The 25414-nt window shown below is 30.1% G+C and overlaps 1 protein-coding gene across 8 annotated transcripts; it reads right to left on the minus strand.

Moving 5' to 3' along the window:
• Positions 1 to 239: 239 nt before the first annotated feature.
• Positions 240 to 23886, minus strand: Mgat2 (alpha-1,6-mannosyl-glycoprotein 2-beta-N-acetylglucosaminyltransferase). 8 transcript variants are annotated; one of them, XM_074258932.1, is made up of 10 exons: positions 14633 to 14726; positions 14314 to 14484; positions 11354 to 11383; positions 11038 to 11130; positions 10351 to 10534; positions 8983 to 9402; positions 7820 to 8129; positions 5339 to 5557; positions 2957 to 3207; positions 240 to 2458 (listed from the first exon to the last, which is right to left on the minus strand). In XM_074258932.1, exons 3-10 carry the CDS (start codon positions 11358 to 11360, stop codon positions 2230 to 2232), a joined length of 1713 nt encoding a protein of 570 aa, XP_074115033.1. In that variant the 5' UTR covers positions 11361 to 11383; positions 14314 to 14484; positions 14633 to 14726; the 3' UTR covers positions 240 to 2229. The 8 variants fall into 8 exon arrangements, with proteins under 8 accessions (XP_074115033.1, XP_074115035.1, XP_074115032.1 ...); XM_074258934.1 differs by lacking the exons at positions 14314 to 14484; positions 14633 to 14726 and adding an exon at positions 23626 to 23886; XM_074258931.1 differs by having other exon boundaries at positions 14314 to 14751.
• Positions 23887 to 25414: the final 1528 nt, after the last annotated feature.

Here is a 25414-nt window from a genome sequence, read left to right on the forward strand (position 1 = left end):
ACTGATTAAGATTAATTAATAAATTAGTTATAAATATATATATATATATATATATATATATATATATATATATATATATATATATATATATATATATATATATATATTATATATATATTATATATCACTTATACGATTTATCACCATACTATTAAATACAATTAAGAATCCCCAAAAAAAAAAATATATATATATATATATATATATATATATATATATATATATATATATATATATCTTGATAGAAAAAATCGATTTTTTAGTTTAAGGAAAAAATTTTGAAGAAATCTAACGCTAAATTTAGTTTTTTAAGTTTAGAATCAAAATTCTGGGTTGGATATTGAAAATACAAGAAAAATGAATGAGACATTTTTTGTGGGAAATTTAATTCTCTACAGAAAAGTATTCGGTTAAATTTTCCGTATTTTTAATCGATTGGCCAGAATTTTGATTTAAAGTCTCAAAAGTCTACAGTTGGACGAAAAATCCGCGAAAATTGTAATTTATTTAAAAAAAAAAAAATAAATAATAGGACTTTAGGTCTGATTTTTTGTAGGGACCTAGGGTACACTATTTTATGACAAACTATGAAAAAATCGGGAAAATCGGTCAATTAGTTTCCGAGTTATAGTCATTGCAAAATTGAGGCACAACCCAAAGCGCGGCAGCGGAAAAATTTAAATTGCAATTTCTGGATTAAGAATTGAAGATACGGAAAAATGATAAAAAACACTTTTTATAGGAAATATAATTTTCTATAAGAAAGATTCTTTTAAATTTTTTTCTCTCTAATCATTTAGCCAAAAAATCAATTTTTTCTGTAAAACATACATTTTTTTCATGAGGATAAAAACTAAACAAAGTGACTTTAAAAACTAAACTCGTTAATTTCCTGCCACATAAATAAATCCTTTGAATTATAATTCTCAACTTACAATTGCAACTTTTATGAGCGACCTAAAAAAACTTTTAAATAACTTCGACAACTTGCTTCTCCATTCGAATATAAAATAATAAATTTATTATTATTATAATTTTTTTATTCCGTTCTGAGTCAACACTCTTATCATTTCTTTATTTATTTTAATTGAATAAAATTATCCACACGTTCTGATCCTGTTTTACAGAATGACTAGAATAATTTACTGCAATAACTAATTAATAAATAATTAATTAATTACCCACTAGTTATTATTGAGCGTGTGTGTTAAATATTTGTTATATGCAAAAAAATTTTTTTTTCCTTTTTTATACTAGCGAAAATATTATTATTAGATTTTTTTTTAATATTTTTTTTTTTTTTTTTTTTTACCACGATCAATTCCATCTTAGTGGCTAGTGTTTATAATAATTATTTTAATTACTTTGTTTTTTATAACTATTTTTAGTTACTAAATTAGCCCATATCGCGTTATCAATTTTTTAAGCATTAGAAAAATTTTGGTGGTGCTTAATATCCGGGTAAAAAAAATTATATATAATTCTATAGAACCATATATAATTTCATATAATTTATGTATAATTATATAAAACTATATATCATTACATATAATTTATATATAATTATATGTAATTACATATGTTCGTTTTTAAAATTATATATAACTATATGTCTTTACATATGTTTGTTCTTAAGATTATGTATAATTATATAAAACTATATGTAATTACATATAATTTATATATAATTATATGTCATTACACGTGTTCGTTTTTAAGATGATATATAATTATGTATTTTTTTCTATGGAAATAATTCTATATAATTATATATAGTTTTATATAATTATATATAGTTATATATAATTATATAGAACCATTTTTCATATCTAATTATATGTAACTTTTTTTACCTGGGTAGTGACCGGATGGTGCTTAATTATTATAAAAAAAATGTCCTTAAGGTAAAGTACCCAGTAGTTGAACAAGTTTTAAAGTACAAATTTTTGAAAATAAAAATATTCCCCCAGTTCTCAAATTTGTCTATAATGACAAATATAGCTATGAATTATGGCTTTTAAGAATTTTTTTCTTTCTGTGTATCAGGCACCACTGAAGCCAATTAAATATCCTAAAAATGTCATCAGTGCGACGTCCAAATATTTTTTTTTTTTTTTTTTTATATTAATAACGCGTCTTGATATTTTCGTTTTAATCAGTCAAAATTTAATAATTCTTATTAAAAACTAAATAAATAATCACTTAAAAAATAAATATTATTATTAATTATTACAGTAAGACTAGGTCAGGGTTAGCGGTGATGTTGCCGCAAAGATGGTGGTCGCGCAAATCACCCCATCCGCCATTTCCTTTACGTAATTTAGTTTTTTTAGCGACCCCAGCTATCGTCAGAGTCAATTGCGAGGGAAACAAGTGATTACGCGCGGATTTAAGAACTTGTTGGACTTTAGCAATCACAGCCGTTGATTCGCAGTTGTTTTTTTTGTGATGAATTCCACTGAAAAAAAAAATTTTTTTTTAGTATTATTTTTTGAAGCGAAAACAATTCATAAATTAAAAAACAGATTTCATCATTATTTAATGCAGAATAATATGTTAATTACATTTTTTCGTGCATAAAATTAGTGAATAAGGCTTTTTCTGCGACTCGTGTTTTAAAAAACACTCTTTGCTCGTGTGCCCGACCTCTTTCAACCGAAAATTTTCTTCAGTCACACAATATACATAATTTACTATTAAGTTTGATTGCTAATAATAATTTTACATAATTTTAATCAAAAATCTACTCTTATAATTTAGATGAAAAATATGAAAATATATCATGTAAGCAAACTATTCGTAACGTGATTGGTCAAATATATCATAAGCATGAAAATATATGCAAACCTTAAACTTAGGCGCGCGCTTGCGCGCGTAAATTTGAATTCTAGTGATTTGATTATAATTAAAAAAAAATTTTTTTTACCGTTCTGATCAAAAAATTTTGGAAACTTACCATTCACCAATATGAAAGACACGTGGCGCCCTCATCATCATGGCGACCAGTCCCGAGTCAACCCTGGGCGCTGCCCCAGCGCCTCTGCTCGGCGGAAGACACGTCTGGGCCACATACTGGAGGCTCCAGTCCCAATTGTAGTCATCGTAAGAGCAAAATTGGGAGGCGCACTTTCTCAATTTGTTCCAGGTGACTCTGTTGAAGGCCATTCCCATGTTGTGCTTGCTGGATATCCATGGAATTACTTCCGCCTGTCAATTACGCCAATAAAAAAATTAATGAAAAAAAAAAAATTTTTTTTTTTAAATAATAATTGAATTATAAAAAGTTCAATTGTCGCTGCAACAAGGTCATTAATTATCAGTAGAATAAACATAAATAATTACACTTGACATATGGTAGTTTTAAATTACAATGATGCTTAATTAATGCTAATTGAAAGATTATTAAATAAATTAATTAATGCTGACCTTGCGCAGTGCGAAATCTTGGAATATAATTGTTCATTGACATTCAGGTATTTTTTTTTTTTTTTTTTTTTTTTTTTTATAACACATGCTTATTTATTTTAAAAATTAATTTATTATTTTTTTATTAAATATTTGGGATTAAATTAGTAAGTACATGCGAGAATACATTTTTAAATAAAAATATTTTTTGTGGTGCCTAATACCGACCGGATAAATATTTATGGCAATAATAATAATAATGATTGTTTTATCATGAGCTAATCTGATTTTATAGTATTGATTTTGTGTAAGATTATTCAATTGATTCCTGCTAAAAAATACCATATCAAAAAAATGGGAACATATGGGTTTAAAATCCTCCTCCGAACAATTTTGAAGATTGTTTTTCGAAATTAAAAAAAATTCTGATTTATTTTTATATACCTTTTTGGCTTTAAACCGACGATTTCCTAAAGCCAAAAAGGTGCAAATCTTAAGATACGCCCTTTTGGCACACTGATAAAAAATTTATGTTGACTCAAGAGATATTTTCTTGATCTAAGAATTTATTTTGGAAGACAAATGATTATTTTGCTTTAAGAATTTCTTGTATTGATTTAGATTTTCTTGGCTTAACAGCTATATTATCTTCAATCGATACATTTAGTTTTTTCAACCAAAATAACATTATCGTTTAAAAAACTTAAAATAATTCATCAAAGTAGATTTCAAAAACTAAATAGTCTTTAATTGTTATACCGAAAAAAAATTATTTCTTGGAAATAAGTAAATTATAATGACTCAAAAAAAAAAGCCATTGTTAACACAAGTCGGTAACATCTTGAATCAATGTTATCGCCTATCTTGAACCAAGAGATAAAAATTCTTGAAAGAAATATATCTACCCTGATAGCCAGCGCTTTCTCAGTAAGTGTTGACTTCCAGCAGTTACGGTTAATTTATACATCAAGTGGGCGGTAATTCTTCTTTCAACAACAGTTGTAAGCAAATTGATGGAAATCTACGGCCGCAACTTGAATACAAGTTAACAATCAAACTTGTAGTTAAATTTCCTTTCAACTTTACTACAATTTGAAGGAAATACTTGTACAGCAAGTTTTGACGTCTATTTGCAGAGTAAGTTATAGGTAACTAATAGGTAATCGCTCGCTTTGCCAACTCTTTTCGTCAAGTTTGCTTCAAATTGCGGACGTAGATTGACAGTAAGTTATAGGTAAGGTGGCTATCAGGGTATATCTAGTTTCAAGAGTTCAAATTTTCAAGAAAAAAAATTTCTTGAATTAAGATTGTTTTTCTATCAGTGTAGAAAGTATGGATTCCTATAGGAACCTGTCGGTTTACAAACCTTCTCCAGACAATTTTGAAGACTATTTTTCAAAATTAAAAAAAATTCCCGCTAGATTTTTAAACTTCCCGCTAAAAAAATTGAAAATTTTCAAAAATTGAGAAGTTATTGTTTTTAGTACATGAAAATTATGTTTTTCTATCAGTGTATATATTTCGACACTACTCGATGAAATGAAACATCTAGATGTCTAAAGCAATTTACCGAAAACCCAAATCTCGGTCAACATTAAGCACCACCGCAGCTAATTAATTAATCAATAATTAACATTGCTCAATTATTAAATAATTAGAATTAGTACATGCTTGTATATGTTTTCTAATCCATGCTTATCTTATAATTTAACAAGTAACAATAACAATAACATATAAGTATTCTAATCTACAATCCACGATTGATAATACTTTTATCCATATAAACTTATAACAATAATTTAATTGAACAAAAAGTCCAATTATAATTTCACAAGGTCACATTGCCAAAATACAATATTAATAATAAAAACATTTAATATATTAAAAGGGTAAAAATGCAAATAATTAACAATCTATTAAAGGTTAATGAGACCTTCTGATAATGACTGTAGAGAGTCGGTAAAAGTTGGAAGGACCAAGAAGAAGAAGAAGAAGAAGAAGATGGTTTGTTCTGTTGTCCTTCCTGAAGGGACTTTTTTTTCCCAGGTCCTTTGTGCTGCTGAGTCGTCACATCCGGAACGTTAACTACGTCATTGTGACGGTCTAGCCCGCGGAGAACTTCTTTTTGGAGGCCGGAATTTACGCTGAGATACTGATATGGGTTTCATTTCATTTATTTATATTTTTGTCGTAATTATTAAATAATCAACAGAAAAATGTGATGATCTAGACTGGGTATTTTATCTGGATTTAATTAATTAAGCTACTAAAGGGTTGATAAATTTTTTTAGCGATGTTTATTAGCGTTGTTGCTGCCAAGATTTCGCGGGTCGTAGTTTTTATTTTTTTATTTTTATTTTTAGGTCCAATGGATGCATTCGTTACTTTTATGTTAGTTTAAATTATTATTATTGTTATTGTTGTTACAATTGTGTTGATGTATTAACTGATTTAAAATTTTACTATTTTTTATTATTTCATCTGACTATTATTTTTATAACTTATCAAAGATTAATATATATTATTATATTAAAATTGTTAACTTTTTCGAATTTTTAATAAATATAGAAAAATACTTATTTTCATAAAATAATCATTGTTATTTTTTTTTTTAAATAAATAAAATTAATAACTATAATATTACACCTAACGTACATTAAACTTTTCAAATTTTTCAGCGCATGCGCGTCTCATACTTTTTTCTTGGCTCACAAAAGTTGCGTTGTTGCCATAGCTTTATTAACGTATCCCTTTCTCGGCTAAAGTCTGGTAAATTTTTCATTACTTATTAATAAATATTTGTGAAACTGTGTGGTAATTATCAATGAAATTATTTTTAAAAAATTGTTTAGTTGTTAGTTAACGTTACTCTAGTTTTTTAAAAAGATCCTAAGAAAAGTTTCTGAGATATAAAAATGTTTGTAGGTTAACTTTTGGATATCCCGTATACCGTAATGTATAAGAGCGTTCAAAACTCAAACTTTGAAATTAAATATCTCTGAAACTAGATGGTCAAAAATTTTAAAATTGCGCCAATCGATGCAGAATTATATGAACATTAATCTGTTAAAATTAAAAAAAAAATCCTAAGAAAACGACTCTGGCGAGGGTATTACCTTAATAATAAAAATATTAATATTTTAATATTAAGATCCACTTTTATAATTTAGATGAAAAATATGAAAATATATCATGTAAGCAAACTATTTGTAACGTGATTGGTCAAATATATCAAAGCATAAAAATATATGCAAATCCCAAATTCATGCGCGCTCTTGCGCGCGCAAATTTGAATTTTAGTTCAAATATATAATTTAAGATAAAAATTTTTTGGGGCTTAAAATTTATTTATTTTTCAGATCAAAATATGTTTGCAAAAAAAAATTTTTATAAATTTTGTATAGATTGGAATAATATGATGCCTTTTGGCATTTGTCACGCAAATTGTGTTAAATAAATATTTTAATGCGATATTAATAATGAATATCATCAATAAAAGCACTTTGTTATGATATTGCATTGATTTTGAGTGTCAATGCAATTTAAACATGTAATTTTTTTCAAATAATTCTGATTAATAAATATAATAAATGCAGCAAATACTTTTTTTTATTGTAGCATTAGCAAATTAATATTTAATTATAAAGTAACACTTTTAATCTCAATTAAGCGACCCTAGTTTATTAAAAAGAGAAATCGATAAAAAAATTACTCGAGACACGAGACAATAACCAGTAAAAATAAAATATCAAGTATATATGACCCGTAACATTTATTAATTAACAGGACGTACTATTATTGACACGCGATTATTCCAGCCAGTTATAATTAAAACAAACGTATAATTTAATTACAACAAACAACGCTTAATTATCGTTAAGAGCATAAAAGTTAATCACATTTTTTTTTTTTTTTTTTTCAATTTCAGGTCATTCTATTTTTCGTCTGCATGAAATTTTATTTATTTTCATCGACATAAAAAAAAGTAATCCGTTTATTTTCGTAAAAATACTTTCGACGAAATAAGAACAAAATAAATGAACTGTCAGTAGATATTTAAAGCGACTCATATATAATAAAACTCACGGGTTTTATATTTGCTTTCTAATGTCTGTATTCTCGTTTTCTATAGTATAAGTTATAAATATATTTGTAATCGTTATTTTTAACTTAAACTCCAGTATTTGAGTTTAAAGCCACTGAGAACACTATTTGTCGTTAAATTAAAAAAAAAAAATTATCGGAGAAACTTTATCTTTAATAATTCAGCCGGAATTTAAATTTGAAAATTTCGTAAATTGAAAGATTTAAATTTCCCGCCAGAATAGCGACGGCCATTTTGTGCAACGAGTACATCCATCTTATTGAGGCGGTAAATTACAGCGAAAGCTATAAAACATTCAATATTAGATACCTTGCGACTTAAGTCCGCGTAGTAGTTGTAAGTCTTCAAGTATGTGCCCAGAGAAAGAACGTTGCATCTTTCACAACTGTGCTTGCACGTACGTTCCATAAGTTTTAGTACGTGCAGAAAATCCTCCGCCACGTAATGATCTTCCTCGAGGAACAACACCATTCCGGTGTGATTGCGGGTCACGTTAAGTTGATCGAATACCCGGTTGGCTTTCCACCACCAGTGATGCTTCGTTTGAGTGAATTTCGCCTCCCGATAGTGTCCATAGAGGTCGGGATGTTGAGCGTTGATACACTTTAATGCCAGAGCTCTGTAAGATTGTTTTTATTAGGAGCCGTGGTACGAAATAATGACCGGAGGATATTGTTTTTTTTTTTTTTTTTTTTTTTGTAGGGACCTTGAGGACACTATCTTACACTAAGTTATGAAAAAACCGAGTCAATCGGTTGATTAGTTTAGGAGTTATAGGCCTTGCAAAATTAAGGCACAACCCAAAGCGCGGCAGCAGAAAAATTTTATTGCAATTTCAAGGTTGAGGGTTAAAGATACGAAAAAATCACAAGATACCTTTTTTGTAGGGAATTTAATTCTCTATAAGAAAAGTTTTCATTATTTTAAATCGAAAATTCATAAATGAATTAAAAAAAATTTTTTTTAATTAAAAATAAGACAGACAAATTTTTAAAAATTATTTTTGATTATAAATCCTTAATTAATTTTTTTTTAATTATTTTTGATTAAAAATTCTTTAAATAATTTTAAGAAAAAATTTTTTTTGATTAAAAATCGTTAAATAAATTTTTAAAAATTATTTTTGATTAAAAATCCTTAAATAAATTTTTAAAAATTATTCTGAATTCAAAATAAGACACAATTAATTTTTTTTTTTAATTATTTTGAATCAAAAATTCATAAATGAATTAAAAAAATTTTTTTTTAATTAAAAATAAGACAGACAAATTTTAAAAAATTATTTTTGATTAAAAATTCTTAAATAATTAAAAAAAAAATTCTTTTTTTTGGTTAAAGTTTAGGCGCGCTATTCAAATTTCTATTTTTTAATTATATTTGATGGCCAATTTCATCATGTCGCTTTTTAGGGACACCATGCGCGCGCAGCTCATAAATTTCACTCTCATTCAAACTCTAAAAAAAAAACTTACTGTTTTTTATCGATATTCCTCGGACAATCATTGGGATCTTCTCCGGGAAAAGTATTTGAATGTGTCTGAATACTGTAAGGATAAAAAATCTGCATAACCCTGCAGAAATCGACGCTCTGAATGAGGTAATTGATGTCTGGGTTCCAAACATCATGGCTGAAGATCAGCAGGACATCCTCAATTCCCTTGGCTTGGGCCAAGGACACTATCAGATGCCTCAGGTAGGTAAGTCTCGAGTGCACTTGTATGACAATAATTGGAGCGTCTGTCAATAAGGGCCCGAAAATATCATCATTGTAGATCTTTTGCTCGCTGTTGAGCTTCGCTATCGTTGTTTTAATGTCTCCGATATCGAAGCTCGTTCCGTAGATACCCAGAGTTCCATTTGTCTGGGAGGAATTTCTTCTGTCTTTTAAAAATCTGGAACAATATTAAATATTAGTTAATTATAATCATCAAATTAAATTTTTTATAGATACCTAGGGGACATTATTCTACATTAAGTTATAAAAAAATCAGGAAAATCGGTCAATTAGTTTCCGAGTTATAGTCATTGCAAAATTTAGGTACAACCCAAAGCGCGGCAGCAGAAAAATTTTAATTGCGATTTCTGAATTAAGAATTTAATTGGAGGTACGGAAAAATTATATGAGACCTTTTTTGTAGACAAATTGATTTCTTTGATAAAGGTCAATGTCAATTTTTCTTTAATTCTTATCATTCATACAAAATTTTCATTTGAAATTCAGTTTTAACCAAAAATTAAATTTCCAAAAAAAAAATGTGTTTTTTGGTTAATATTTGAGCTTTTCAAACTCAAAGCACCGTTTTTCACATTTTGAGCCCTTCAAGCTCAAAATGTATGAGCTTAAACAACTATGCGTCGTTTGATTTTCATTTTCAAAGAAGAATTCGACGCAGTTTTTCAAGCAAAAAAAATGTGTAGATAGTTTTTTTATGATTTTGAAAAAACATAAAAATTCAAATTTTTTTTTTTTGAGTATTTCTCAAATTTCTTCGAAATGGCTCGATAGATTAACTCTCAAATCTAATTAGAATTGAGTTATGATAAAACCTTTTGAATGACATGTAGAATTCAATCTTCAATATTTCACTCAGAAATTTCAATAAAAATTTTCCTGCTCCGCGCTTTGGGGTGTACCTTAATTTTGCAATGACGATAACTCGGAAACTAATTGACCGATTTTCCTGATTTTTTCATAATTTGTCGTAAAATAGTGTACCCTAGGTCCTTACAAAAAATCATACCTCAAGTCCTATTATTTATTTTTTTTTTTTAAATAAATTATAATTTTCAAGGATTTTTCGTCCAACTCCAAATTTTAGAAATTTTCAAAAAAACCTTACCTTTGGAGTTCTTGAGGTACTAAGGCGTAAATGCTCTCGTTAATCGACGACTGGCTAGAGGAATTTCGCCCCGTCAGACTGATAACGTGCAGCTGGAGCCAAAGGAATGTCGCGAGGAATACGAAGATAAGCGTTCTTATGAGTGTTCCGCGGCCTGATCTCGTTCCTCCAGCTATCGTTACTCCTGTTAATAATTATTTATTGTAAACTCATGCGGGTTATAAAAAAAATTCCTAAAAAATTCTAGGGGGCGCTAGGATACATTTCTTCATAATATATCGTGGGCAGTGCTGAAGAAAATTCTTAATTAAACTAATTATAAACAAACAGATTCTAATAAATTAATTTCATGCTTTTGAGTAAAAAAAAAAAAAAAAATTATTTCTTGCTAATTTTTTACATTAACATTAACAGTAAAATTACTAAATAAATTCTATAAATATTTTAGCGTCTACATTTTACGATAAACCGGTTAAAAAGTATTTCCACCAGCACTGGCACTAATCTGCAAGCTTGTGTTTGTGTATGTTAAAATTTAAGCTTCAAAAGCTTTCTAACTAAAATATTAATATCAATAAAAATAAAAAAAAAAAAAGATTTTTTTTACAAAATAAAAAAAAAATTTTTTTTTACATAATAAAAAAATATTTAAGAAAACTAAAAGAATTGTCAAAAAAAAAAAATTACCTCGTATTATTCCATTTTTTTTTCTTGTATAAATCGAAGATACTGAGTAAGGTTTTACAAGTCCACGTTCCACTAGGGAATCGTTTGGTATTCCTACATTAAAATTTATCTTTGTACTTTTAACTAAGCGGTAATTTTTAATTAAAGAAATTTAAATAAAAAAAAAAAAATAGAAAAAAGTAGGATATTTTTATAGAAAAAAAAAAAAAATTAATAAATAAATAAAGTTTGTATTGTTCTGTTTGTGATGATTTTTATTATTATTTTTTTTTTATTGTATTATTATTATTATGACTGGTAGAAAATTTTTAGTTACCTCTCATACTGGCATTTCTGATTGTTATTTCTGTAACAGAAAAAATTATTATTATTACTATTATTTTGTTTAATATATGATTTGAAGATCCGTGTTTTAATTAATAAAGATAGATATTTTCAGCTGAGGCACCCGATCCAATTCTTGAAGAACGTTCAATTATTTATTATAACTAGAATTCAAATTTGCGCGCGCAAAACGCGCGCATCAATTTAGAGTTTGCATATATTTTTATGCTTTGATATATTTGATCAATCACGTTACGAATAGTTTGCTTACATGATATATTTTCATATTTTTCATCTAAATTATAAGAATTAATAATATAATAATTATATATATTAATAAAATTAATAATTTAATAAGCTTAATTAGCATACTTATTTATTTTTCTAAACTAAATACTTTAGAAATAACCACACTTCAGTTGGATAAAATGCGTTGATTAATAATGTCAATGCAGTAAAAAAAAATTTTAATTTAAATCAAAGCAGTAATGGGGTTAATATCATACTACGGAGGCGTTTGTCGTCTATTGTCTATTATCCATTATATTTAAAATTATCAGACGCATACTTTAAGATAATTGCGATATTGAATGCATGTGACACTCTATATAATATAACACTATTTATAATATTATCCAGACGCCGGGTGATAATGAGAAAAAGTATAAAGTAAACTGTTTTTTAATCTCTTTGATATTAATGGCGCTCTGGAGACTCACTTTACTGAAAGTAAATTCTTGTTTCAAGTTATCAAAGTAATTAATGTTTAAAGTATGATTATGAATATTATACAAAAGGAATAAATTTATTATTATTATTACTATTATATAATAAATATAATAAAATTCTTAATCCAAAAATTGCAATTAAAATTTTTCTGCTGCCGCGCTTTGGGTTGTACCTTAATTTTGCAATGACTATAACTCGGAAACTAATCGACCGATTTTTTTGATATAAATTTTTTTCGTAACTCCTTTTCATTAGTCAGAAGATCAATTTAAAGTCTTATAACTGCCAGAAATTTAAATTGCTATATAAAATAAAACTAATTTTATTTTAGTCGTAGATCTTTTTTTTAGTCATCGTAAATTATTATCAATTTTATCGATTTTAATCAGAAGGACGGATCAAGATAACAATTCTTTTAAGAAGTTGGCATTGATACCAAATCCAACAAATAATAAATAATTTATTATTTACTATACTCTATAACTATCGAATAAATGTATTAAACAATGTTTTTTTTTTTTTTTTTAATACCAATATCCACTTGTCGACTCACAAGAGATCTCTTTTTCATTATTATTATAGATAATAATAATAATAATAATAATAATAATTCACAACTGAAAACACTTGTCATTTGTATTGAGCCACTTGAAATCTTTTCAATTAACACAAAACACTTGGCGTCAGTATTCAATAATTTTTTTTTTTTTTTTTTTTTTTTTTTAATTATCCCTTCTGTATTTATATTTATATTCGTTCCATTTTTAGAACAAGCCACCATTGTTCTATTTAATAGAATGTTTTTTTTTTTTTTTTAGATAAAAAAAATTTATGCAAATTTATGGAATCACAGCGTAAAAAATGAAGTACTTGAGAATATTAAAATCTACTGCAATAATGATAATAATTTTTTTTTGTATTAAACAATAAAAGTACCACACGACGTTCTAGATTCTTTAAAAATTTTTTTTTTAATTTAAAAAAATTTTTCAGTTGACACTGTAACTGATTTTTAATTTTCTAATTACTAAATTACTCTTTACTAGCAACCTTGCAGTCACTATGTGACATAAATAAATAAAATATTTGAAAAATTGATGTGGGTAAATCTTGAAATCTTGAAAAAAATTAGTACATTGATTTAAGTATCAATGCGGTGTGAAAAATTATTTTTAATTATCAATATCGACAGCATATTAAAATTTTAGAGGAATGGGATTCGTAAGTTTGTATGTATTGACAAAAAACGATTGCATTGATTTTGAACGTCAATGCAGAATGAAAAATTAGTTTCACGCTTTAATATTGAGTCCATATATTAAAATTGATGAAAATAGGGCCGTAAGATTCTAAGATATTGACGAAATTGTGAAAACATTGATTTCGAGAGTCAATGCATTGATTTGGAGTGTCAATGCAGTGTGGCAATTTATTTTTAAGGATAAATATTGACAAGATATTAAAATTTTAGAGGAGTGGGCAATTGGTAAGTCCGTAGGTATAGATAAAAAAAACTGCATTGATTTTGAGAGTCAATGCAGTGTTGAAAATCGTAAATTACATACAATGGTGTCCGACACAAATTTAGATTTACTGATTATAACAAAGGCTATTGATTCAATTGTTGTGGTGTTACTGCATTGATTTTGAGAGTCAATGCAGTAAAAATGTCACCAATCGTCTAGCTAGAAAAGGCACTCTTAGTCGAAAATCTGTATTGATTTTGATAACAAATGTTGTTGACAAATTGACTAAGTAAAATCACTACATTGATTTTGAGAGTCAATGCAGTAAAAAAACTTCAGCGGTCGTCAAACATTAACAGATACTCTTAGTCAAAAATTTGTATTGATGTTGGGAACAAATGTTGTTGGTTGAAGGGCTAAGTAAAATGACTGCATTGATTTTGAGTGTCAATGCAGTAAAACATTATTAATATCTTGAAAACACTCAAAACTCCTAATTTGGCGTTATATTAAAGAACATTATTGTTTGACACGAAAAAACATAAATACATTGATTTTGAGTGTCAATGCAGTCTTTAAATGTTAATAAGCATTATAGCTACAATTTAAATTTAATTTTTGCTTTATATTATCAATACAAATTACTAAATTTCTTGAAATATTGACTAAAAATACTACATTGATTTTGAGAGTTAATGCAATTTTTTTTTATTAGTTCTAAATGATATTTAGGGTGTTTTTTGATTGAAATTCTTACCGGTTCAGGAAAAAATTCGTATTTGTCGTTCTCCATAATTTTTTAAAATAAAAAAAAAATACATAACCGGTCACTAGTAAAAATTTTCACAAAAAATGATAAATACACATATTTAAAATTTGCATATTAAAACTTGTGTTTATTACTTATAACAATCACGAGTTATCAAGGCTGAAATAGTAAGACAATTACTCAATGAATTATTTTAGTCACAAATTAAATGCACTTGTTTCACTAACTCTTAATAAAGAATAAAAATAAAATATTATTTTATAAAAAAAATAAGTGAAAGCATGCTCGATGATAATTTAAAATTTACCGGAATGAAGATCGTTGTTATTTAATAGTATAATCGTGTACACACGACTCTGATAAAAAGAAATATATAAAATATATTAAAAAGTAACGATGTTAACTCCCTCCCGGACTGTTTTCTACTGAATCACGGCTGACGGCAGCCACTAGAGTTAACTTGTGTTGTAACAGTTTAGTGTTAGTCTGGCTATTATGATTATCATTGTTATTATTGAGAAAAATATGTTTGTTTTAGGTGGGAGTTTACGAGAATCGACGAATTGATTAATAATCAATAAATTGAGGTTATTCGATCAAATAAATTTCAAAGGAACTTATTCGTCCTGTGCGTTGGTTCATTTTGCCCCGGACATTGATCGAAGGATTTAGTACGGCGTACTAAACTGAATTTTGGGAGAAAAAAATATTTTTTTACCCATCGATATTATTTGTTAAAGCTTAATAAATTATATTAAAATCAACTAAGCCTTATTATATGAAAATTCTAAAAAATGTAGGATTCTACATAGATTTCCATATTAATCAGGTAAAAAAAAAAATTTATTTAAAAAATTAAGAATATTTACGAGGTAATTGCTGTTAATTAATTATTAATTGAAATAAATTCTGAAAAACGGATTTTAAAATTTTGTCTATCGAAAAAACTACTCGCGTCGGATTCGAACCCGGTACCGCGTGGTTGACAGTTTTCTACGCTCTTCACTGACCCAAGTCACGTTCTTGCAAGGTGTTTATTTCACTTATAAAAATTAAATATAGGAATCAATACTTCCGATGAGGATTTCTACGGGTTCCTGTACGAATTCAGACTTTCTTATGTGGATTCCCATATAAAAACATGTGGATTTTTAATTTCCCGCCAAAAAATTGAAAATTAAAAAAAATCGGGAAATTATTGGTTTTACCCCATTTTTCCTATCAGATCTCGACATTTTGAGGTCCTAATGAAAAAATTAGGAAAATTAGTCGATTAGTTCGAAGTTATAGGCATTGCAAAATTATGGTACACCCCAAAGCGCGGAAAGAGGAAAATTTTAAGGTAATTTAATTTAATTTTTTACGAGATAGATTCTTATTAATTTTTTTGTATCTTCAACTATTTAGCCAAAATTTGAGTTTAAAATTTGAATCAACGTTTTTGATAAGACCATATATTGAGAAAAATTTTAAATCGAAATAATGGGTTAAATATTGAAGATATGAAAAAATAACAAGAAACCTTTATTGAATGAAATTGAATTTTTTATTAAAAAGGTAATCAATAATTTTAGTGTATTTTCAATTTTTCAGCCAGAATTTTGAGTTAAAAAAAACCCACTGAAAATTTCGATGAATTTATAATTACAAAAGGATTTATATCAATTATAATTGTAGATATGAGTAGAACATTTAATTAATACAGGAGTACTCACAATCGGATGAAGTAATTAATAAACTTTTGTTAAAACGCCGGATAACTAATAGAATTTATCGATCTTTTCTAAGTGCTGCTCTGCACAAGGCGAGTTAAATAGGAAGTATGGGAAGGTATGCAGCCTGCAGTGTTAAAAGACAAAAGCTGGGTTGACTGGAAATTGCTTTTATATACACATCAACGCCTTTCATGAAAACTGATACAATAAAATCACCCAGTAGCCTAGTATAGGTATAGAAGATATTATATATATATATATATATATATATATATATATATATATATATATGATATGCACTTTGGCCTTTTGTCAGCCAATTCAATCAATGACTAAAGAATAGTGCCTCTGACAGTATACAGATGATAAGTTGACGATAAAAAAAAAAAATTACTGGACATTTTATCTTCAATCTTTACAACTTTTGAATATTCGTATCAACTTTTACATTTTGACGTTACAAAGTAACGATTTTTTAAATCCTTATCGTTAATGAGGTGCAGTATCTAAAAAATTCAAAATTTCAAAGAAAGTTTATTGATAGATTTGAAGATATTCGTAAAAAATGAGTGCATTGATTTTGAGTGTCAATGTAGCTTGAAAAATTATTTAATCAGTCAATACCAAAAACATATTAAAGTTTTGAAGAAATCAGATTAATAGATCCTGAGATATTTCAAAAAATACAAGTGCATTGATTTTAAGAGGCAATGTAGTCTGCGTTGATTTTGAGTATCAATGTATTCTGAAATGATCTTTGAAAGCATAAATATTTTAAGAAGTTTAATTTTGACTCAATAATACTATTATTTTTTACCAATCAGAATACTAACTGTCATTTCATTGACACTGAACATCAATGCAGTCTACATTGATTCTGAGCATCAATGTAGTTTCAAATCGCCATTATCATTATAAAAATACTTAAAATTTTAATTTGTACTCAATAATACTAACAATTATTATCATAGAAATCATTACATTGATTTTGAGCATCAATGCATTCTAAAATCGCCTTTAAAAGCATAAATATTCTAGGAAGTTAATTTTTGACTCAGTGCCACTAACATTTTTTTAACAATCAGAGTATTAACTGCCATTACATTGACTATGAACATCAATGTAGTCTACATTGATTCTGAGCATCAATGTAGTTTTAAATCACCGTTATCTTTATAAAGGTACTTTAAATTTAAATTTGTACTCAATAATACTAACAAATATTATCATATAAATTATTACATTGATTTTGAGTGTCAATGCAGTCTAAAATTTTCATTTCCCGCAAAACGGCAAAAGATATTAAAATTTCGACTTTGAGATATCAACCGAGATCTGAACGGATAAAAATCATGTCAAAAAATTACATTGATTCTGAGTGTCAATGCAGTAGTATGTTTTTTTGACAATCACACCGATTTCTCAGCCTTAAAAAAAAAAAAAAAAAATGACGGCTTACTTATTAGCCGAAACTCGGTCAATAATCGTTGGCAGCAGTTCATCTTCCGATAGAAAAAATGTTAGATTCTCCCATAGTTTGGACGGCCTCCAAATACCACTAAATATATCTAACGTCTGGTGAATATCAATGCGACTTAAATTCGCCATCTATCGTCCACTCATCTCAATGATATGAGCACTTATTTTATCGTTCTTAACTGACATAAAATATCGATATATATATATATATATATATATATATATATATATATATATATATATATATATATATATATATATTTAACGTTCAGATTCGAGTGTGAATGCGACTATCGTTAAGTACTGCGGCTAAACAAAGCATTAAAAAAATTGATAGCCTTTTTGTTTTTAAAAAGCTGATTGTACAGTTTTATTTTTTCTTTGATAAAAAAAAATTTTTACTAATAAATTTTGACCTCCTTTTTTTGATCGATTAATTTTTATCGTACAATCGTCTAAATACAGACTGAAAAATTGATAATTTATTCAATTGTTTAAATTTAATATTACGTAATATTAAATTGTACGAAGAAATAAATTTAGAAAAAAAAATATTTATGTCCTTGTTATAATGATGATAATAATAATAATAAGTATGTAATTTAATGATACTTTACGATGATTAATAAATTTATGCTGATTGTATTTTATGTGTCAAGGACAGTCACGGTTTTGTTTTACTACGATCGACCGGCAGTTGTTTTTTAGACGGTTGGAATTAATTTTTAGGAAATTATATTTTTTAATAATTTCGATACAGTCACGCTCGCTGATTCGGGTAATTAGATTTTGTAAATGTCAATTATTTAGTCGAGTTAAATTTTTATTACAATTACAATTATTATTATTATTAAAATTACTATTATCGTTATGATGGATGTAATTATTTACGTAATTTAGTCACAAGAATAACATACTAAAAATTCAAAGCAATCAGACCAGTAGATCCGGAGATATTAACGAAAATCTAGTGCATTGATTTTGAGCGTCAATGCAGTCAAAAAATTGTAATTTAAGTAAAAAAAAAAGAAACGGTAATTAAATTTACGAGCTGATACTATAAAAATATTGCAGTTAAGGGACGATTTAAAATTACATTGATTTTTAAAGTCAATGTAACATAACGATTTTTTAAAAATATTTATTATCAGAATTTCGAGGCGATTTTTAATAATAATAATAATAATAATAATAATAATAATAATAATAATAATAATAATAATAATAAGCGGTGCTTGTTACGTGGCCTCCTAGTGGCGCACCGCGGGAAACGCAGACCGCAACATCTGGTCTGTAGGCTAACAACGTAACCGGAGCAACGGGCCAACTACCCGTTGCACCGTAATATCTGAGTTCCAAAACAGTATAATCTCAGAAGTGCTCCCCACAACCGGTCCTCTTCGGATGAGGACCAGTCATCAGGTGGGAGGAGCACACCGGACCCGATGACTTATGACGACCCCGGCGCTTATAGGATTAAGTTTAAGTGGACGGAGGAGCTTCGCGCCGATCTCTTGGTGTGCTGGCAGAACAGCGAGCCGGAGGTATCAGGGTATATGGCCCGGATGCACACACTTTGGTGTGGCATGCATCCGGAGCACAGACATTTTACGCCCAAACACCTGCGTAATTACGCCTCATACCTTCGGCATAATCGACGATCGCTGCTGCCAAATAGAAGGCAGTCTAATCGGCCTTCATTTCCAGCACCGCTACACCAAGAACGGCACCGTTTCTCCGAGGACAACGACAACCTCTTTACAGGTCGACAAGTGAGCATCTCCAAAAAGATGACTCACTCAAAACAACAGCTCGACACGGTGAACGAAGATCTCCCCACACAGCTTCAAGAGGACTCCACTCTGCTCACTGTCAACCAAGTTGTCTACGGTGCCGCGGCTTCGCTTCTGCCGATAGAGAGAAGACATTCTCTCTCTTTCGAGGCGAAGTTGAAGCTGCGCATCGCTCAACTTGGACACAAAATTGACATTTCTCGGAAACAAGTCTCCCGCATTCAGTGTGTGATAGAGTATGTTAGTACTCAAAGACCGTACACGCCAAAAAGTTCGTCGCCTGGCGGCAGAACTTCGAAGGCGACATCACACACTGAACAAGAGTACTCTTCTTGTCATCAAAGAAGAGTCTCTTAACAGGTTGCGGGCTCTGGTGGCTTCCAAAAGTCACTAGAGAAAAGGCTGAAGCGGTTGATCGACAACTCTTTGTTTCGATCCAACCCTTCACGCTTTCTGTCACCTAAGACCGCTGTTCCCGAGAATTATCCATCATCTGAGCGAGTGGAAGCCTTTTGGAGTGAATTGTACGGAGATCAACCAAACGTCAACCCGGATACTCCAGCTCTGCACGACTTCGAGGCATTCTGTCGAGAACACCGACGGCAGGATATCGCCGAAGAGAGCCCTGCAGTCAGTGTGGAAGAGGTTCGTAAAGCCCTGAATGGCAGCAAGAACTGGGCTGCCCCGGGTCCAGATGGCATAAACATCTTCTGGTGGAAGAAATTTTCTTCTACACATGCTCATCTGGCCCGGATTTTTACATCATACATTCAGGGCGACGAACCAATTCCAGACTGGCTGGTAGAAGGGCGAACCGTACTCATCCCTAAAAAGGGTGACTTGTCCGACCCAAAGAACTACAGGCCTATCACTTGCTTGAATGCGGTTTACAAGATTTTTACAAAAATCTTAAATAACCGTATCTTGCAGGAGATAGAGCCTGTGTGGCAACAGATATACGAACAACGTGGCAGTAAACAGGGCGTGTCAGGTTGCAAGATCAACTTGTTGGTAGATAGATGCGTCATTCAAGACGCAATCTACTACCAACGCAACCTGTCTATGGCCTGGATTGACTACCGTAAGGCATTTGACTCAACTTCACATGAGTTGATTCTCTATCTGCTCAAATGCCTCGGAATCAATCGCCAAACAGTGGGATGCATACAACGTACGATGCAGCTCTGGCGAACGCGTTTTCACATAGGAAGTGGAAATGCATTGCACGTAACCGGAACTGTTCAGTACAAGAGAGGCGTCTTTCAGGGAGATTCTCTGAGCCCTCTGTTGTTTTGCATCTCACTGCTGCCAATATCTGTTGCCCTCCGACAAACTCGTGGGTACTCTGCGGGGCTACCGAGTGATCGAGTATACTCGATCACTCACCAACTGTTTATGGATGATCTAAAGATATACAGTGCCAACAAAGATCATCTACAAACGGCCATCAACATCGTAGCAGAGTACACACGAGATGTCGGAATGTCTTTTGGGTTGGACAAGTGTGCGGTCGTACACCTGGCGAAGGGTAAGTGCTCTGATACGGGTGGAGATGTCGAATTAGTGGATGGGAGCGTCTTAAGAGAATTAGACGCCGGAGAGTTGTACAGATATCTAGGGATTGAAGAGCGGCAAATGCATGCCGTCTCTGAAGTCCGAACAACTCTTCGCAGTGAGTATGTTAGGAGACTCCGGAAGATCTGGTCATCAGAACTTTCCGGCAAGAACAAAGTCTCAGCTACTAACATGCTCGCTGTCCCGGTCCTACTTTACTCTTTTGGGATCCTGAAATGGCCTCGAAATGAGTTGAAAGATCTCGACATCAAAACCCGTAAAGTCATCAATATGAATCAGAGCATGCACCCTAACTCATCAGTCGCCAGGATGTACCTCTCCCGGAACATCGGAGGGAGAGGATTGCAGAGCTTGGAGCGGCTTCACGATCGTTTAGTTCTGGGTTTAACATACGAGGTTGCCAATTTCACAGCAGACGAGGACGACTTCCTGATGCAATTTGTTCATAGTCATGAAAATGCGCGGAAGGGGTCGTTCTTGTATAAGAGCAATCTACGCGGCAAATACCTTAGGTCTCGGAGAAATAAACGCTCTCATTGAACTCCCGAAAAAGGAGTTCAAGAGCGTCGTCAGGATAGCCGAGGAAAAAAACTCCTCGGTGAACACATGGACAAGTCCATGCACAGCGTGTATTTCAAACACGTCCGTGACCATGGCTTGTCCACCCAGCTGACATTCTCCTTCTTGAAGTCAGCTGGCCTGATGTCCGAGACCGAAGGGTTTATATTTGCCTGCCAAGATGGTGTTATCAACACTCTCGAATACCGTAGCAAGGTGCTCCAGGCGCAGCTTCCGGACACGTCCTGTCGGACGTGTAAACAACATCCGGAGACGCTGATGCACCTTTTGTCGGCATGTCCTGTGCTGGCAAGAGGTGCCTACATACAGCGTCACAATGCTGCCCTGCGAGTACTCTATTATCATCTCAGATATAGCTGCGGTATCGATGAGACACCAGTGTTGCCTTATCTGCCAGGAGATATTCCGCAGGTTGTTGAGAATGACAGTTCCAAAATTTATTGGAACATACCATTCGCAACAACCCGGCGGATTGACCACAACAAACCTGATATTGTGCTCTTTGACAAGGCTACTCGTGACATTTATGTCATTGAGTTTTCGGCCCCAGCCGAATACAATATCTCGGCCAAAGAAGAGCACAAACACCAGATATATCAGGATCTCCTGTTTGAAATTGGCAAACTGTACCCAGGTTACCGTGTCAAGCTCGTCGTTTTGGTCGTCGGCGTCCTTGGAGGGATGAAACAGTCTTTTGTGTCTTCACTTGCGAAGATACCGGCTTGCAGTTCAGCAGCCGTGTCTCTAGCAGTGCGGATGCAAAAGGCTGTCATTTTGGGATCCCTGCGTCTACTTAGGCAAATGAATTTGGCCTGCTGCACTCACTAACCGCCTTGTTGTGTGGAGTGGTGCAGCAGTAATGGATGGTGCTCAGGCTGGGCCCTCGGAGAGTCGGACTCCGGGGAAAACCCCCCTGAGCAATTAATAACAAATAATAATAATAATAATCTTGCTTAGTGACAACATTGCATTGATTTTGAGTGCCAATGCAGCATAACAATCTTTATTGTAAAATTACTTATAATCATAATTTTAAGACGACATTTTCAACAACCGTGTAAAGTGACAACATTGCATTGATTTTAAGTGTCAATGTAATAGAAGAATTTTATTTTTCATATCGCGAGCCTTTTAATCGACATTTTTATAAAAAGCATTAAATTACATCACTGCATTGATTTTGAACGTCAATTCGGTACATTAATCTCATTTTTCGTATAACGAAATTTATATTTAGAATTTTTCTATTATATCATTATAAAATGCATTGACTTACATTGTTGCATTGATTTTGAGCATCAATGCAGTATATAACGCCCTTTTTGTCATAAAAAGTATTGGCCGTCACAGCTACATTGTCTTCGAGCGTCAATGCCCTATAAAAACGCAATAATATCATAAAAGCATTGACACTTAGTACTGCATTGATTGTGAGCGTCAATGCACTACTAAAAGTGTAATTTTGGTATTGAAAGACACTTTTACTCAGAATTTTACTACAAAATTAGCCCAGAATAAATTGGCATAATTCACAGCATTGATTTCGAGCGTCAATGTAATGCAAAAACCCTCAATATCTTGTAAACCTTACTTTCGATTAAAATTCTGCCACGACATTCACATTTCTACCCCCGAATTCTTCCGACAAATATCACTTCTAAATTTTTTTTCCTTGAAAAAAAAAAAAAATTCTAATTTAAGACCCTTAACCCATATTCGCGTATCTCCAACCTCCTTACATCCATAAATAATAAACAATTTCAGCAGTCGATACACCCTCTTACTTAATAATTCACATTCAATTCCGATAACATCCCGCAATAAATACAACATTATTGTTATTGTTGTACACTCAACAAATAGCCATGTATCTATATATCATATGCAAACATACAAATATATATATATATATATATATATATATATATATATATATATATATATATATATATATATATATATATATTTGCTAATTTATAATTCTGCCTACTTCATCCGCAACCCGTTCGATAAATCGATCATCCATTGCTATTTAACCCTTAATTTATTATATTTACGTCCTTCTTCCTATCGATCCTTCCGGCAATTGATCAATTAAACCCTTTTTAAATTTTTAAAAATATTAATTTTAAATTAATATTTATTTAAATATAACTTACAGATAAATTTGCACCATCACGTATGAGTAAAAATTTTTTATCACTAATTTTAAAAATTATCACGAAAAAAATGTCATTTTTTAATAATAATTATTTATGTATAATTATTAACACATTTGTCGCACAATTATAAATAAAATAAAACTTCTCAATATTTTTTTCATAAGAGATGATCAATTATTATTTAATATAAATAAAAAATAGTTTGTAAATTTTGATAGTTATTATTACAATTAATTAAGTCACGTTCTACATCGCGAGCACGGTAATTCACGGTCTGCCGAGGGAGAGTGTTTTATAATTGGTCTAGGTTGAGGGGTAGTTTTTTTCTAAAGTAGTATTGGTGGTCAGTATGCTACTATTACTGCTGCCCTCTACTTTTTTTATTAGACTGCTAAAGTAATAGTCAATGACTCCGCCCTCGAGAATGGAAAATTGGAGTGGTGGAGTGCTGACATCTGAAGTGATTTAGGAGACTAGGATGGTAAGAAAGTATTTTTTTTTTGCATTTGTTGGAAATGGAATTTCCTTTTAATTCGAGAATAAAGAAGAAAATTTGTTATTTAAGGTAGTATGCATTTGTAGTGATCATGGGAACATTCCTGAGTATTTGAAAGTTCTGATTGGGTGTTAGAATTTTGACAGAAAATAACAAAATACAAAATTAAGAAATTGCTAGATATATTTTAATATTAGACACCATTAATTAACTTTTTATATGAAAAATTTAGTTTGCAATTAAACAATAACTTGAATTTAATTTGCGCGCGCAAACGCGCGCCTGACTATAGACTTTGCATATATTTTCATGCTTTGATATATTTGACCAATTACGTTATTAATAGTTTGCTTACATGATATATTTTCATATTTTTCATCTAAATTATAAAAGTGGATTAATTAATAGTTAATAGATATCAAAGACAGACAAATTTGAATTCTAGTCCTACAATAAAATTAAGATAAAAAATATGTGTTGCAAACTATTCGTAACGTGATTGGTCAAATATATCATAAGCATGAAAATATATGCAAAGTCTATATAGTCAAGTCGCGCGCTTGCGCGCGCAAATTTAAATTCTAGTCTAAATTATAAAAGTGGACTAGAATTTAAATTTGCGCGCGCAAATTTGAATTTTAGTCAATTTTAAATTGAGTTTGCTCTTTTTTTTTTTTTTTTTTTTTTCATGTTAAAAATATAATTAAAATTTATTAGCAAAACAGTTTTCTAATGATAAAAAAGGAATCTGGAGCTAATACTGCAATTCTCGGTAGATATGACAGAAATGATCTCTTTCCATTTGTCGGTCTTAAAATTTTTTATTAAGAAAAAAGAAATTAACTCTAACTACCGTCAATAGTGTAATTATTGGCAGAAAATTCGAAAAATCAGACGCCTTCTTACTCAGTATGGACTCCTGATAGAATTCAAGACGTCGGTGTCATTTTTACTGAACTAATCTATAAAATATCGTCAACCCTTTCGATTCTATTTAACATCCTGAGTTTTAGATTTCACTATTTAAATAAATAAAAATATAACTACAATGGAGACTTTTTTGTTGCTGCAAAAAGACTTAAAAAATTCGGTGTATATATACTTAATAAAATTATTATATTCGTCTTCGAAATCATCAGGAAAACATCCGACGCTGAGAGCTGTATATATTTATTATTTTTACTTTTATATCTATACCATTGAAAATTTAACATTAATATTTTTTTTTTTTTTTTATTAACATTTTTCAATTTATTTCTTTGACTTCAATAAAAATGCACCACGATTTAA

The sequence above is a fragment of the Cotesia typhae genome, unplaced genomic scaffold (genome assembly GCF_013202065.1).
Source record: "Cotesia typhae breed Kobodo isofemale line unplaced genomic scaffold, CoteBio_Ctyphae scaffold_91, whole genome shotgun sequence".
NCBI lineage: Eukaryota > Metazoa > Arthropoda > Insecta > Hymenoptera > Braconidae > Cotesia > Cotesia typhae.

What these genes read in the sequence shown, in the direction of transcription:
- Mgat2 (XM_074258934.1), bottom strand. An exon ending in AAAAAATGGAATAATACGAG is followed by an intron (nt 10,535 to 11,037) that starts GTAATTTTTTTT and finishes AATTATTAACAG; the next exon opens with GAGTAACGATAGCTGGAGGA. An exon ending in AGGAATATCGATAAAAAACA is followed by an intron (nt 8,130 to 8,982) that starts GTAAGTTTTTTT and finishes ACAATCTTACAG; the next exon opens with AGCTCTGGCATTAAAGTGTA.